At 41.3% G+C, this 16,041-nt stretch overlaps 3 protein-coding genes and 1 long non-coding RNA gene across 4 annotated transcripts; 2 read left to right on the top strand and 2 right to left on the bottom strand.

Annotated features, from left to right (window-relative positions):
- Positions 1-9: 9 nt before the first annotated feature.
- LOC112101526 lies at positions 10-821 on the bottom strand. Its single transcript, XR_002907549.1, has 3 exons — positions 756-821; positions 202-391; positions 10-99 (listed from the first exon to the last, which is right to left on the bottom strand). It is a non-coding gene; the product is annotated as an uncharacterized LOC112101526 (long non-coding RNA).
- Positions 822-2,864: 2,043 nt separating this feature from the next.
- On the top strand, positions 2,865-4,812 carry LOC112101525. The gene is made up of 7 exons (XM_024192189.1): positions 2,865-2,937; positions 3,113-3,271; positions 3,425-3,575; positions 3,673-3,820; positions 3,930-4,067; positions 4,098-4,175; positions 4,525-4,812. The coding sequence occupies exons 1-7, from the start codon at positions 2,865-2,867 to the stop codon at positions 4,792-4,794; spliced, it is 1,017 nt and encodes a 338-aa protein (XP_024047957.1). The 3' UTR covers positions 4,795-4,812.
- Positions 4,813-7,927: 3,115 nt separating this feature from the next.
- Positions 7,928-9,915, top strand: LOC112101524. The gene is made up of 3 exons (XM_024192188.1): positions 7,928-8,687; positions 9,206-9,444; positions 9,526-9,915. The coding sequence occupies exons 1-3, from the start codon at positions 7,928-7,930 to the stop codon at positions 9,913-9,915; spliced, it is 1,389 nt and encodes a 462-aa protein (XP_024047956.1).
- Positions 9,916-14,559: 4,644 nt separating this feature from the next.
- On the bottom strand, positions 14,560-15,707 carry LOC112101523 (the record flags this gene model as incomplete). The annotated part of the gene is made up of 2 exons (XM_024192187.1): positions 14,560-14,906; positions 15,153-15,707. Coding segments are annotated over 2 exons (902 nt in total), but the record flags the coding sequence as incomplete, so codon positions are not given.
- Between the last annotated feature and the right edge of the window lie 334 nt (positions 15,708-16,041).

The following is a 16,041-nucleotide window of genomic DNA, read 5'->3' as shown; positions in this document are numbered from 1 at the left end:
CCTATCTCGGTAGGACTTTGGAACAACTTCCTTAGGTAACAGCTTTAACGTGTCCCACATAGATGCATTACTGACAACAGCCTTTCTAGCACGTATAAACTGCAGCATTTCAAGACATCTCTCCATTAATGACACAAAAAACACATAATTCACTTGAGATTAGTCTTAGAACTCCTGTTTACCACAACAAAATCGACTTACTTGACCGCTGCTTAGCTCGACTCCGGTGGCTCTATCATTTTCAACTACTATCTTTTCCACGACTTCTCAGTGAAAGTCGTCCGCCAAACTTCTCTATTCCCCGGACAAGAGCATTAACAAGAGCCCCACTTCCACGAAGGGGGTACTCCAGAGAGCAACCTGGCTTGTACCATTCTGCAAACATGTAAACCTGAAAAGGATTGGAAAAAGAAAGATGAGGTCAGATATACGAAGGCATCATCTATAGATATAAATTACTATGATTTCATAACCAAGAACATGAATAGAGATATCATGTTATCAGTATACCAGACATACAAGCGCGATATATAACGAGATTTTCAGTTCGGTGAATGAAATTATGATAAATTAATCTCACGTTGTTTTACAGTACATAATGTGTTGACCACTGTAGTCATTTTCTCTTTGCACAAGTGATCAGCAGCATACTCATGCAGACAAATTCAAACATGCTAAGGAAACAGCAGTTATAATCATTAATAGTATATCCAGATTTAATTTCTTTCAGGAAAAAACAATTACATAATAGTTACCATCTCTGCTGAGAGTATACCATTAGATTTCACCCCTGCAAGCAGGAAAGCCAGAAGATCTATCCAGTTCCGTACAAAAGGGTCTTTAAGCTCCAATGAATCAATAATATCTGAGAATGGTCTGAGAAGTTTCGTTGCACCCAAAGCTCCCTGAGGTCACATTTGAATAAATGAGAAGTTTCCCATTTGAATCAATAATTTCTGAGAATGGTCTGAGAAGTTTCCTTTAGGTAGGGTTGTCCAATAATTTCTGAGAAGTTTCGTTCCACATAACTAAAATTTAGACTTCATTTTGTCCATTATAAGATCTTATACGTGCATAAATACATAAAATGGCGCACACATAAAATACATGCATAACTCATCGGGTACTAAAGTGCATCGATGGGTTAGTTCAACAAAATTCACATCTTTAATAATGCTTGTTTAAGTCAAGTCTAAAACTAAATATATACTGGTTAAAAATAAAAAAAAAAGAAAATAATACAAAGTTAAATATAAAATAAATTCCCAGATTTTATGATTCCATTGTTCTAAATTTTAATGTATACATATGCATCCGAATACTGTCAAATTTTTAGAGTTGTTTTACTAATATCTTAAGTCATACATTAAAAAAAAAAAAAAATTTGTTAGGAGCATGTTGACATATTATGCAATTATTATATTAACATTTAGCTCTAAATACATCAAACAATGACGATTCTAAATGATAACCGCTAAATAAAATTTTATTTGTTGTTTCTACGTAGTGCTTTCATTTAGTAATATTTTAATATATATATATATATATATATACCCACACACAGCCTTGTAGGAAAACAAATCCAATTGCCTATATAATTTATTGAAGAGATAAAAAGAAAGAAAAAGTATGTAATATTATTTACAAAAACTACCTTGTTACAATGAAAAATAAAAAATAAAACAAAAGGAATCTCAGAAAACCATCAATATCTAACAAACCATAATCAATAATCTTCTTTAACTCCACTCAAAACGAAAATAAAATATTCACTTAAAATAGTTAGTCATCCATACAATGAACTCATGAATCATGATAATTTTTTTAAGTGCGGGTTACTAATTACAAAGAGCCAAACAATTCGCTTAAAATATAGGATACAATGATAAAATTAACTTTAGGACCAATGCCATACAAACTATTTAAATATCATAAAAATAAAATAGGGTGCCATTTTTTTTTTAAGATTATGATGAGAGAGATTATCCATCTCTTCAATAGGCGCATGAAGTTGATATTCTTGTGCATTTAATGGCCATTTTGATGAAGCAAAATGACAAACGCTTAAAATCAATCATGTTTATGCGCACACCAATAATTGATGGGATAAAAATATCCTCCTCCTTAGATGTCCATGTCAATTTTTTTTTCATTTTTTTTCAAATAATCAACAATACGAAAGGAAGGAAAATATATAACTGTATGAGACCTTGTCTTTAATAGATTTTGTTGAGTAATGAAAAGTACCAGCTCAACTATCTCCTCACCCCACTACTAGAAAAATGGTCTTTACTGATACTTGTGTTCTGACACTTTATTTAAAAGTATCAGTATATACATATATTTGGATCATTTTCCGCGTTTAATAGATATGTATCAGTAATTACTAATACTGAAGTATCAATAGCTTTAGTAATAGCAATCAATGACACTTAGGTATCAGCAATTAAAAATTATCATTTTAATTTTGTTTTAGTCTGAATTCGAACCCAAGACCTCTTAAACCTAGAGCTTCTACATTGAATCAAAAGACCACTAGGCTACGATTTTTAATTTTTTTAGAGTTGTGCTTTTTGAGTGGGTAAAAACAAAACAAATAGACAAGTCTTATCTTATCCAAAATACAACTTTTCAACTCCTTCTACCAAAGTATTTGGTTCCTAAGCTCCCCAGATCTGAAAAATCCCTAACATCTAAATTGTCAAAAAGTGCTCAACTACCAATCCCTAAATTAAACACAAGCAAGAATCAAAAGCCAACAACCGTCGGCCGACACCCATACAACTTAAATCGCAGCCATCACCGATCAATCCAACCATTGTTGAATGCCAATCGAACCCATCAGCTATCACCACCAGCTAGCGATGCAGCAGCCACGAGAACCATACAGCAACAGCGGCGAACCCAACAGTAGAGCGCGAGCGGCATCAGCGGCCAGTAAGCCTCTGCGAACCCAGCACGCGAGCGCGAGCAGCATCAGCGGCCAGTAAGCCTCTGCGAACCCAACACGAGAGCTCGAGCAGCAGCATCAGCAACCAGCGAGCCTCTTCAAACCCAGCACGTGAGCGAGAGCATCAGTAGCGGAAAGCGAGCCTCTTCGAATCCAAGCGAGCCTTTTCATTTTCTTGTGTAGAGTACTTCCGTCGGATGCGTCTTTTAGAATACATGGACACGATTCGAGGAGTTGTTGTGAGTGTTCAGGAGAACGAATCTGCGTGTGTCTCTTTTGTAGAATCCATGCCCTCTTATGCTGACTTGACAAATTGGCAAGGTAATCGATTGAGCTGTATTTGGTTATCATCTTCTTGTTATGCTTGATATTTTATCAAGTGCTGATTATGCATGTAAAATGAGTTCCCTTTTTTTGGTTGATTTCACTCATTAGATTGTTATTTTTTATTATACTGAAATTATTTTCTTGTAGACGTTTCCGTCCTGCAGAAGATGGAATACATTTGGTACAAGGATGAGGTACAAACTGCTCGCATCTTGTTTTATTTACGGGTTATTCCAACTTGCATTGAACATGTAATTGCTCCTATTTTCAGACAGGTGTTAGCACCTACTATGTTCTTGTATCCTCTGGCAGACTAAGTTTATCAGGAAGCTAATATTTATGTAAAATCATGTATGCATGTATGAAAGTTTTGGTTCCTTACAATGTGAAATCAGGTATATAGGACATCCAAATAAAAAGGTAGCTCGAGCTTCACATTCTATGTTTGTGGGATTCATCTCTTCAGGGAAGGATTCTAACCAAGATGAAAGAGTCTCATTAAAGGAGCAACTTGTTTTCTATTGCATGGAGAGATCTTTAGCGGTATTTGAAGTAGTTGAAAACTATATTGGTGAAATCTGAGGTTTTATAATCACATTATAGGTATTAACACCTTTTTTTTCTCTTTTTTTTTATGTGGATTTGAATACAGGAATATCCTAGCACTACTCTGTTTAAAGGTATGGCTTCTGGGGTTGTGGCCTTGGTTCGACATCTTCCTACTGGAAGTCCAGCCATATTTTATTGTATCAACAGTCTTGTTGTAAAAGCTGATAGGCTCTGTGGTGAAGTGTTTGCTTACAAGGCTGATATATGGAAGAACTGGCAAGGAGAGTCAGAACCTTGTAAGAAAATCATAGAGGTTCTTTTACGGCTCATTTCTCTAGTTGATATACAGGCAAGTAATTGTCTAATAATATCACTTTACACACTTTAATGTATCTTGTTAAATAGTGCCCTCCTTTTCCTACCCACCCCATGCTGCACCCCCTCCCCCACCACTCCTACCTACATTTCATTCTCCATGTGGAATGTTTGCTTGCTTACATAGTTTGTTCCATTGCTTGCCACAATGTTTTGGATATAGAAGTTGGTTTTCTTGGAATCAAAGGAAAAAAATCAAAGAAAAAATAAATGTGTAAATTTCTCTCCACGTCCATTTAAATATACAAATGTTAAAATTAATGCACTAATTACTTAAACCATTGTATGATTTTTCTAAAATTAGCATTTACTTGCTATTTTAGGTACTATCAAACTTGATGAAGTTGTTGGCACAGCTGATCATGAAGTTGCCAAAAGATGGACAGAATTTGGTCCTTAATGAGTTATTCTCATTGGTTGCTGAATCTGATGATGTTACACGCAAGCCTACTTTAGTTTCGTGGCTGCAGTCATTGTCTTACCTATGTTCTCAGGATACCAGTAGAGTTGCAAACTCCACTGAGGTGGGAGGTGACAGAAACTCTGTTTCTGCCCAGGCTACCAACTCATCAGACTTACATGCACGACTCTAAGACATTGAGATGCAAATCTAGATTTTTGCTTGGAGTTAAGTTTTTACTGGGTAGAAGGAATTGATATATAAATTGATTTGGATTGTAGAAGGAATTTGATTGGATAATAGCAGTTAAGATTATTCAATTATAAGAATAAGATGTCTTGTAATAAGACATCTTTGTGTATTGAAGTATTTGGATTGTGTAATATATATTGATAATATTTAAATGTTATGAAAGGTTTTGATATATAAATTGATTTTTGTTCTTATTTCTCACAGCCTTTTAATTCTATCAACAAATCAATGGGCAACATGTCATTTTATATAATTTTTTTTTAAAATAATAAATAAAGTAGTGATACTATAGTAACAGTAATCACAAATACTAATATAGTATTGTAATATTTTTGATATCATGGTGTTATTATTTTAGTGATACTATAGTAATAGTAATCACTGACACCACTTACAAGTGTCACTATTTTTCTGACTCCCAGATTACTGACACAATTAACAAGTGTCAGTAAAAGTAATTTCTGACACTATTCTAAAGTCAGTAAAGACCATTTTTCTAGTAGTGCCCCTTACCCTGGGGTAAATCTCTCCAGCTGAATGGCACGAGAAGAGTCCTGGTAAAACATTTTGTACGGGGCATATGCCAACTATAAACGAGTACCGATCAGAGGTACATACCGACCAGATACTCATCACTCAAAAAAAAGGACACGATCTCACGAACTCACGACAGTTTCACCATGCCCCAAACCGCTGGGGAGAACATGACATCTCACGTTTACCCACGATTCGGTGGTTGGAGACCCATGAAGGTCCGTCATCACCCTAAAATGGGGGGCATGAAGAATACTCAGAAAACGTGGGATGATTGCCTATAAAAGTCCAAGAAACCGATGAAGAATGGGACGAAAAAATTAAGAGAGAAGGGAAAACTCTGCCAAACTGAAACCAGAATTTATTCTATACAGATCTTTGATACACATTGTGTTGAAAATATTATAGTTAGTTTACTCAACTTAAATCACATTGTTTTCCCGTAAACACCTTATACTAACTTAAGCATCGAAGGGTTTACGCCGGCAAAACCACCGACGTCTCTGACTTGTTTCTATGAACACAGGCTTAGAAAGAAGAGAAAAAGTGATTTGGGTCCCAGGAGCTCGGGCAATCGCTAAAGCAGGGAGAGTGCAACCTCTTCTCCGTTGTTAACACAAGCGTTGGTGGAACAATCTGGTCGGGCTAAGGGCGACCAGATTTCAGCATCAATATTTTGGCGTCGTCTGTGGGGAGCTAGATAAAAAGATACCACCAAGTTACTAATCATCAGAGGAGCAGCAGGCGATCGGTTATGGATGTGACAAGGAAGGACGCCCTGAGGGGCGACAATAAAACCGTCTAGACGATAACTCTCTGAGAGATAGCAAACGAGGCTAGAGAGAGAATGATGCAAGAACGAATGGAGCGAATGGAGAAGCAAATGGAGACTCTCATAGCTATATTGCATGAGCTGAGAGATGACCGGAGAAGGGAGTATGAGACCACCGCAGTGAGAGATGAAGCCATCGCAGAGCCCAGCCATCGGAGGCGTAGAACTGAGGAGATTCCTCCGTTGGCAGAGCAACCTTATGGGGTGCATCCCCATAGAAGTTCAGTTCGGATCCCAGGAGAGCGTACAGATGAGGGGAGAGACCAATCTCGCTCTGGGCGTGCTCCGGGAATTGATAGTCGAGGAACAAATGTTGAGGAAAGTGAGCTCAAACAGCAGCTGCATAATGCTGAGCAGGAGCAAGATCAAGTAGCCGCACGCAATCTTGACCGCGATTTATAATTGGAAGGTGAGGTACGACGGTTGGCGCAGGTGATGGATGAGATTTAGGCAAGAGAAAGCCAACGAGCTGGAGGATAATGTTGGATGAAGAGTCTCCGCTATCAGCCGAGATCATGGGTACTATGATCTTGAGAGATTTCTGCTTTTCCGACCTCAAATACTCCGGGAGAAGTGACCCGCTGGTGCATATTGAGCGTTTCAATGACATGACGGGTGTGCAGGGGTTAACACCAGCTTAGAGGTGTAGGGTGTTCTCATTGACACTAGAGGAACGAGCCCGAGAGTGGTACTGTAAGTTGCCGCGTGGAAGTATAAGGGGCTATGAGCAAATATGCCAAGAGTTGGCCTAGTAGTTCCGCAAAACGGTAGCCCCAGAGGACGACATGATGGAATTGATGGGGATGAAGCAAGAGGAGCACGAATCCCTTCGCGATTTCGTGAAGAGATATCATCGGGCCGTGCTTGATCTGGGAGCTTTCAATCACCCACAAGCACTAAAAGGATTAAAAGAAGGTGTGAGGATAAGCCGATTGTGGTATAACCTGAGAAATCCCATCATTCATAGTTATTCGGCGGGATATGAGCAGGCGATGAGAGATATAGAAATTGAAGAGGAGAAAACGGTGAGTATAAAGAGTGAACAACTGGAGGAGCTGAGGCGAAAGGAGAAGAGAACACTGAGTGGGAACGAGTCTGGAAAGCGAGCTGGGGAATCATTAGTAATGGGAGGAACATCAGCTTGGTCCCGCCCTTACCCCATAACTTAAAGACCACAACAGTTCCAACACAGCCGAACTCAGCATCAGCGCTCCCCATTCCCTGAGCGGTAGCGTGAATTCTAACAGATGGCTGCCCATCCTTATCACAACGCTCCTAGGGCGTTGAATGCAGTTAACCCCAAGGCGGGCTGACCAAACCAACCTCCCCCAGTGCCAAGCCGAAATGATTTTCATGACAGCCGAGCAGTCCAACTGATTGATCAGAGCTTGGCGTATAAGCAGTACACCCCGTTGAAAGTTTCTATGGAAGAATTGTATGAAAGAATTGAAGGACGAGGCCTGCTGTACCCCCTGCTCCTGTAACCAAACCAGCTCACAAACGGGATAAAGGCAGATTCTGCAAGTTCCACGACACTCGTGGCCACACTATCGGCTAGTGCCGTGATTTAAAAAACCAGGTGAAGGATCTGGTAAGAAACCGATACCTGGATGAGTATGTGGATGGGGCATTTCCTGTCATAGAATCACAATATGCCCTGGGGAATAGAGTTTAGAGGAGTCTGGAGCGTGAGCAGCCAACCATCCGGATGATAGCAGGAGGGCTGACATTAGCTGGAGATTCGAACAGGGCCAGGAAGAATTATAGACGATATGCCCTGACCAGTAAAGAAGTGCTTTTCAATTTGCCGGCTGCCAAGAGGGCGAGGGTAAGACAAGTTCCCATTATGTGGATGGATGATGACGAAGAGGGTGTCTTATACCCCCATGAGGACGCACTGGTAATTAAGGCAACCGCGACGGGTAAAGAGTTTCAGCGAATATTGGTAGACACACGCAGCTCGGTCGATATACTTTTTAAGTCGACTTTGGATGAAATGGGAATTGTAGAATTAAAGTTGGAACAGACAAACACATCTCTGAAGGGATTTGGTGGAGGATGGTTGACCCCCATGGGAATCATCGAGCTGCCGATTACCGAGGGATCAAAGTCGTTTGAAAAAACAGTAATGTTGGATTCTATAGTGGTGGAAGAGAAAAGCCCTTACCATATGATACTAGGGCGACCTTTCATGAGGGTAAGCCAATGTGTTACATCCACGCATTATCTGGCATTGCAATACAGAGTGAACGGGGTTGTGGGCATGGTGAGAGGTGACCAGAGAATAGCGAGGAGTTGTTATGCTACAGCCGCCAAGGAAACATTACAAGTTACCACGCTGGATAATCGAGGAGATTCCAAGAAGGGTCGCCAGGAACCAGCTGAGAAACTAGAGGAGGTTTTGATGAGCAAGGATAACCCGAGCATAGTAGTAAGGATCAAGTCAGGATTGGGAGAAACTACAAGGGGTGAGTTGATAAGATGCCTACAGTTTCACACATACATATTTGCCTGGTCGTACGAAGACATGCCAGGAATTGATCCCGAGGTGGCCTGTCATAAATTAGCTATCAGAAAGGGGGCTAGGTCGGTAAGATAAAAAATGAGATGCTTTAACCAAGAAAGATACGAGGCTAAGTATCTAGAATGGATCTCCAACGTGGTGTTGGTAAAGAAGGCAAACGGAAAATGGAGAATGTGTGTGGATTTCACATATCTCAACAAGGTATGCCCAAATGATGGTTTTTCCTTACCCAAAATAGATCAGTTGACTCAACGGCGGGCCACAACCTGCTCAATTTTATGGACACTTTTTCTAGATACAACCAGATACCCATGGACAAACAGGATGAGGAGAGCTCCACGTTTATAACTAACATGGGTTTATTTTGCTATAAGGTGATGCCCTTCGGCTTGAAAAATGCAGGAGCAACGTATTAGAGGTTGGTGAATAGGATTTTCAAGCCGTTGATTGGACACACCATAGAGGTATATGTGGATGGTATGATCACGAAGTCTAAGAACTCAGCAGATCATGTACGGCATTTGGAAGAAACCTTTGACCTGCTGAGGAAGTACCAAATGAAGTTGAATCCGGAGAAGTGTGCGTTTGGAGTTAGCTCGGGTAAATTCTTGGGATTTCTGATAAGCCACCGTGGGATAGAGGCCAACCCAGAAAAAAATACGGGCAGTGATAGAAATGAAGTCCCCCGAATAGTTAAGGAGGTACAGAGTCTTAAAGAGAAATTGGCGGCATTCAACCGGTTCATTTCACGAGCCACGGATAAATGTCACCCTTTCTTCTAGATTATGAGGAAATTAAGGAAAATTGAGTGGACAGCAGAATGTGAGGAGGCATTTGGGCAACTGAATGAGTATCTTGCTAGTGCCCCATTATTATCAACTCCGAGAGAGGGTGACGAGTTGTATTTGTACTTTGCTGTCTCCAAGTGGGCTACCAACTCGGTGTTAGTCAGAGAAGATGAGGGAAAACAACACCCAGTGTACTACACTAGTAAGGCCCTGGTGGACGCAGAAACCAGATATCCCATGATGGAGAAATGGGCGCTGGCTTTAGTAACGGCAGCACATAAACTCAGACCATACTTCCAAGCACACCTGATAGTTGTGATGACTGACCAACCTCTTCGGCAAACGCTCCTAAAACCAGATGCATCTGGTCGATTAGTGAAATAGTCTGTGGAGCTGAGTGAGTTTGACCTAACTTACAGACCTCGAGGAGCGATCAAAGCCCAAGCCTTAGCTGATTTTGTGGTGGACTGTACGGAGCCAGGGGAAGGGGTTCACGAGGAGCAACCGGTTGAATCAAAAAAACCAGAGGGGTGTGGTTGATAATGTTTGATGGGTCACGCAGTGAACAAGGGTCCAGAGCAGGAGTGGTAATACGAAGCCCAGAAGAGGCCGAGGTGTCCTATGCAGTGAAGTTCGAATTTCAGCTCACGAATAATCCGGCAGAATATGAAGTCTTCATCACTGGGCTCGGGTTGGCACATGCACTACGAGCGAAAAGGGTAGAGATCCGAATAGATTCCCAACTGGTCTGTAATAAGTTCAATGAGCAATTCCAAGCTGGGGAAGAGAAAATGAAGCTTTATTTGAAGAAAGTAAAGCAGATGATTAGGCTCTTCCGAGAGGTAGAAATAAATTAGATATCCAGGACAGAGAATTACCGAGCAGATATATTGGCCATAATGGCCGCAATTGCAGATCCGAAGTTGCCCAAGTCAGTCTCATTATAAGTGAGGACCTCGCCAAATATAGGGGAGGAAATAGAAGTAAAGAGGGTAGACACTGAAAGGTTCTGGATTGACCCAATCCTGTCGTACATTCGCAATGGCATTTTACCAGAGGACAGGAAGCAAGCAAGGAAATTGAAATGTCGAGCGACAAGGTATACGATGCTTGATGGGATGTTCTACCGCCGAGGTTTCACCTTGCCCCTGTTGAGGTGCTTAGACGTCGAGAAAGCTGATTATGTGTTAAGAGAAATACATGAGGGAATTTGCGGCAATCATTCAGGGGCAAGGACTTTAGCGTTCAAAGCGCTATGACAGGGATATTTTTGGCCGACTATGTACTAGGATGCGAAAGAGATGACCAGAAGTTGTAAAGTCTACCAAAGTTTCTCAGTTGTCCCTGCTCAGCCCCCCGAGAAGTTAACTGCTATGTCATCCCCTTGGCCTTTTGCCCAGTGGGGGATTGACCTGATCGGTCCATTACCCAAAGGACGAGGAGATGCAACACATGCAATTGTAGCTATTGATTATTTCAGCAAATGGGTGGAAGTGGAAGCCCTCAGTCAAATCACGGAGAAGAAGACAACTGGTTTTGTTTAGAAGAACATCATTTACAGATACGGAATTCCCAATGCCATCATAACAGACAATGGGAGGTAATTTGACAACCACAATTTCAGAGAGTTTTGCCAAAACTTGGGCATAGATTTGAAGTTTTGTACCCCAGCACATCCCCAGGCAAACGGGCAGGTAGAGGCAGCCAACAAAGTTATAAACAAACTCCTGAAAATCAGGCTGGAAGAGAAGAAGGGAGCTTGGGTCGACGAATTACTAAGAGTGTTATGGGCATACCGGATAACCCACAAAACCGCAACGGGACAAACCCCGTTTACCTTAACTTTCGGTCATGAGGCAGTAATCCTAGCAGAAATTGGGGTGGGAACGCATCGGACAAAATATTTGAACGAGGAACAAAATGACGAGCAGATATGTATGAACCTAGACCTGTTGGAGGAAAAAAGAGAAGAGGTCTCGCAGAAAGTAGCCCAATGCCAACAAAAAATCATGCGATACTACAACAAGAATGTACGCATGAGGCAATTTCAAGCAGGAGATTGGTGTTGAGTGTTAGAAAGTGTATATTTATAAAAGAGAAAATCGTTATTTTACATTTCAAGTCTTACTAACACCCTTACTTTTATGTATTTAAACCTCTTGTGATTTAATTATGTGTTTTATTTTAATTAAGTATTTTATGTATTTTAGGGGCATCATGGTCATTTCACAATGAACGAGAGATCAGACAACAAAACGGACATCACTTTTGAACTCATGATAGTCGAAAACCTTAGGAGGAGTATAAAAAGAAAAATGTCATTGTTCACATGTATAGTACTATTCATATGTACGGTATTGTCCATATTACTGTTCACGACACTGTTCACATATACAGAATGATAACGTGGTATTGACCGATGATGTGCCATTGACTGATGAGGAGGTGTCACAATTCTATTGGACAAAATTCTTATGCACTGTTGATCGGTGACGTGGCAGCATGTCAGTGGACCAAAAATCATGCGTACGATACATGCATATACACAGGATTATTTTCAACCAAACCGCGTCACTGTTCAAACCACGTCACTATTCAAACCGCTTGGTCAAACCGTGTTACTATTCAAACCGTGTGGTCAAACCGCGTACTGTTGACTGATGACATGGCGCAATCCTGAGCGTCCAAAATATTTTTAATCCGATGACCATGATTTACTTAGTGTATCTATAAAAAAGGGGCTCTTCCCCCCTAATTTGGCATCTCTGAATTCATTTTTTAGCTTCATTTTCTGTAATTCCTTTTTTATCTTGTATTTTCTACGTATTTTAATAAATTCTTATTTTGCCTCTAGTTCAATTATGAGTAGCTAATTTTCTTTCAAACTTGGGTTGAAGGTGAAGTCTCAACATGTGCCATGGGCTTTATTTGATAAATTTAATTTCTCTTCCCCTCTAATTATTGTGGATGTTTCGACTTATTGTCGATAAATAATAATAATCTTGTCTATATACCGCCCTGATTTCATCGGCTCCCTAGTACAAGGTTATTATTATTTGGCACGATAAGCCCTTAGCACCATATTGATTAGAGTGTGGTTCATGAGGTGTGGATTCCCCCCTCATGATTTAATTGGCACTAATAAAGAATATTTAGCCCATGGTGCATGTTGATGCGGATCCAGATACCCAAGCGCTTCAATTATAATAGTTTCCACTTTAATTTAATTCTGCCATTTCAATTTAAATTTTAGGATATTCCAAATCATCTTTACCATAAATCCAACCACCCATTTAGAAAAATTAATTCTACATACAATTAAAATCAACCTCCTCGTGGGATCGACACTCGTCACCATTGATTTATTCTACAATAGATTCGTGCGCTTGCGAGTTCAATAAAATTTGCACAACAATTGGGTGCTTAGAAAGGTGAACCGGAACACAAGAGATCCTAACTAGGGCGTTCTTAGCCCGAAACTGGGAAGGCCTGTACAGGGTAGTGCGAACAACTGGCCCAAGAGCTTATAAACTGGCCTACCCAGATGGACGAGAAGTAAAGAGATCATGGAATGCTGAGCACTTGAAGAAATATTTTCAGTAAGCAAAGTGCTTTATTAAGTTTCATTCCGCTAAGTTATTTATGCTAAATGTATTATGGAATTATGGCACGCGCATGTATTTCGCCTCTTGTAATCCACAAAAAATTCAATAGAGATGAATTCAGCTCAAAACTCTCTTTTTAGACAAATTTTACTAAGGCAAACATGTGCTTATTCTTGCTCAGTCGTCTAAAGGACCAGCAGGCAAAGTCTACGAAATTTTACTAAGGCAAACATATGTCTATTCCTACTCGGTCGTCCAAAGGACCAGCAGGCAAAGTCTACGAAATTTTTCTAAAGAAAACATGTACCTATTCCTGCTCGGTCGTATAAGGACCAGCAGGTAAGTTTTACAAAATTCACTAAGGCAACTATGTGCGTATTCCTACTCGGTTGCCTAAAGACAGGCAGGTAAAATAAATAATTTTACTAAGGCAAAGGGTTTGCCTCTTCCTACCCAGCTTCTTAAAGATGAGCAAGCACAATTCTCAATATAATTTACAGAAACAACCAAAACTAAAGCAAGCAAGCAGTTGGAAAGCATAAAAAGCTTATAAATGCCCAAATGTTGACAAATAAATAGAAATTCAGAATTTACATAGAAAACAAATTTATGGGTTCTGAGGCTCAGCAGTCTCATTAGAAGGAGGATCTGTAATCTCGGAGATGGAAGGACCAGAAACTTCTAGAGGAGCAGGTGTTGACCCCTAACCTGCTCCCAAAGCTTGATCCCCTGCTTTCTTCTCTTGCTCCCCACCTGAAGGAGCCTTGACCTGATCCTGGTCACCCTGGTCCTTATCCCTTTAGCCTTGCTCAGCCATATACTTCTGCACACCCGTCTCCAGCTTACTCATGTTTAGTTCCGGGTACTCCTCTTTAAGCACGAACATGATGCATTTATAGCAAAAGGCGAGCCCGGAATCATACTCCGCATCGAGTCAGTTGTCCACCTCAGCAGATTTGCCCTTCAGCTCGGCTATCTGCTCGTTCAAGGACTTGACTTGCTCCTCGTAGGCCGTCCTCAAAGTGTCTCGCTCGCTTTGTGTAGCCTTGAGGTCAGACTTCAAGTCACCAAACTCGCTCTCGAGCTTAGAGGACTTAGACTTAGCAATAGCAACCTTCTCCTCCAGGTCCATAACCTGCCTATGTAGATCGAGCATCTTTTCCTTTGACCGATCAGCGGATTCAACCTTCTTCTTCAGGTCCTAATTCTCTGCTTGAAGCTTCCTTTTATGGCGAACAGACCTATTCTTGTAGCGGGAAACCAGAGTGGCAAGCTTAAAAGAAATCTTCTAGACAGAGCCAGCTAGCTCGCTAAGGTTCATGCTCTCAATGTCCTTGACCATTTTAGGCCCCACGGATTTAGAGTAATCCTTCTGGTGCGGGGTTAAATAGTCACCCTGGTCCCGAGGCGGAAGAGGCAGGGGTCAATCTCTAGACTGAGTGCTAACCTCAGGACTCTTATCGTGAAGTTTCTCTCTGCCATTCTTTCGAGGAGGAGGAGGGTGCAGAGCAGGAGCTGGAGTTTTGGAAGGAGCAATATAGCTTTTCTTCTGAGTAGAGGGGGCATCGCTAGATTCGCCTAATGCCCGACCACGTTTTCTTGGCATGGCGCTGAGAATCTTGTTATCCAACCCAACTGCGACGTCAACCATGCGCGATCCGACGAGATTGGTCGGCGATAAAAGATCTCGACAAGTGGAGGCATTGACCAGAGAGGTTTCAACGTTGAGTAGGGGGTCATCGTCAAGTTTATTGACCATACCCCATGAATCTGAAAGCATAAACAAGGTTAAAGAAACAAATAAGTGACGACCAAATACGTGAAGTGTAAAGAAAAATAAACAACCTGGGGTGACAAAACGCATGGTAAGGTGAATATCACTACCAAGCGAATAGATCGCCAGACACCAATTTTCCCCAGCAAAAAAGAATTTGTCCTTCCAATTTTTACATGAGGGGGGAATGTCGGTAATGAATTTTTTTTTTTTTGCAGAGCTCGACATGAAATAATACCAACCCGCTTCCTTTAGATTGCTCCTCAGCTGATATAAGTGCTTTATTTCCACAAGGGAGGGCTCCCCGAGCTTACACCTCTCCCATAGTACAAAAAGGGCTGAGAGAACCCTCCACCCATTCGGGTGCAGCTGACCAGGAACCAGGTACATGCTACCCAATATCCTGGCGAAGTAGGGCTGAAGAGGTAACCGAGCTCCTAGCTTGAAGCTCTCCAGATGTAGAGTTACATAGCCCTTAGGAGGCCGACTAGGAACATCACCCTTCCCAGGGATGGAGAGGATGACGTCCCCAGGGATGTTGTAGAGGGTTCTCAGATTGAGTAGGTCGGTGTGGGTAGTGGCGAATTTGAGGTCGTCAATGGGATAAAAATCGGCCTCCATCCTATGGCCGAGATTTCTTTTCATAGAAGGTCGGTTCGGCCTGGAATTACTCTCCTCATCACCATCTTTTCCCTCAGGGATTTCAGCTCCCCCAGAACAACAATTTTCACCGGAACCCGATGCTTGACCACCGCGATTCCCACTAGGTTCACATTCAGAAGGAGGCAAAACAATTTCTGGTCGGGGGTACTAAGAGGTAACCATATAGGAAGAAGGGCCTATGTTGGTGGAAGGATTTTGGGGATCAAGGGGTCCAAACAGATTAGGGTAAGAATAAATTTCTTCATCACTTTCAACTGCTATTAATTTTCCTTTTCGTCTTGACATTATGAAGTCTTAAGAGGGAAAATACAGCAAACCTAAATATACTTGTACAAAAGAACAGGACAAAACTCAAGCAATAACAACCAAAGAGAAAGTTAAGGGCGGTACCTGAGATAAAACGACACTAGAGATGCTGCTGTGGCGGCGGGAGAATCAAGCAAAAGAAAATCCCCAACGTAGGAAATA

This window comes from Citrus clementina, unplaced genomic scaffold (genome assembly GCF_000493195.1).
Source record: "Citrus clementina cultivar Clemenules unplaced genomic scaffold, Citrus_clementina_v1.0 scaffold_122, whole genome shotgun sequence".
NCBI classification, from domain to species: Eukaryota; Viridiplantae; Streptophyta; class Magnoliopsida; order Sapindales; family Rutaceae; genus Citrus; species Citrus x clementina.
The sequence above is the reverse complement of the archived record's forward strand: the minus strand, read 5'-3'. Positions and strand labels throughout refer to the sequence as shown.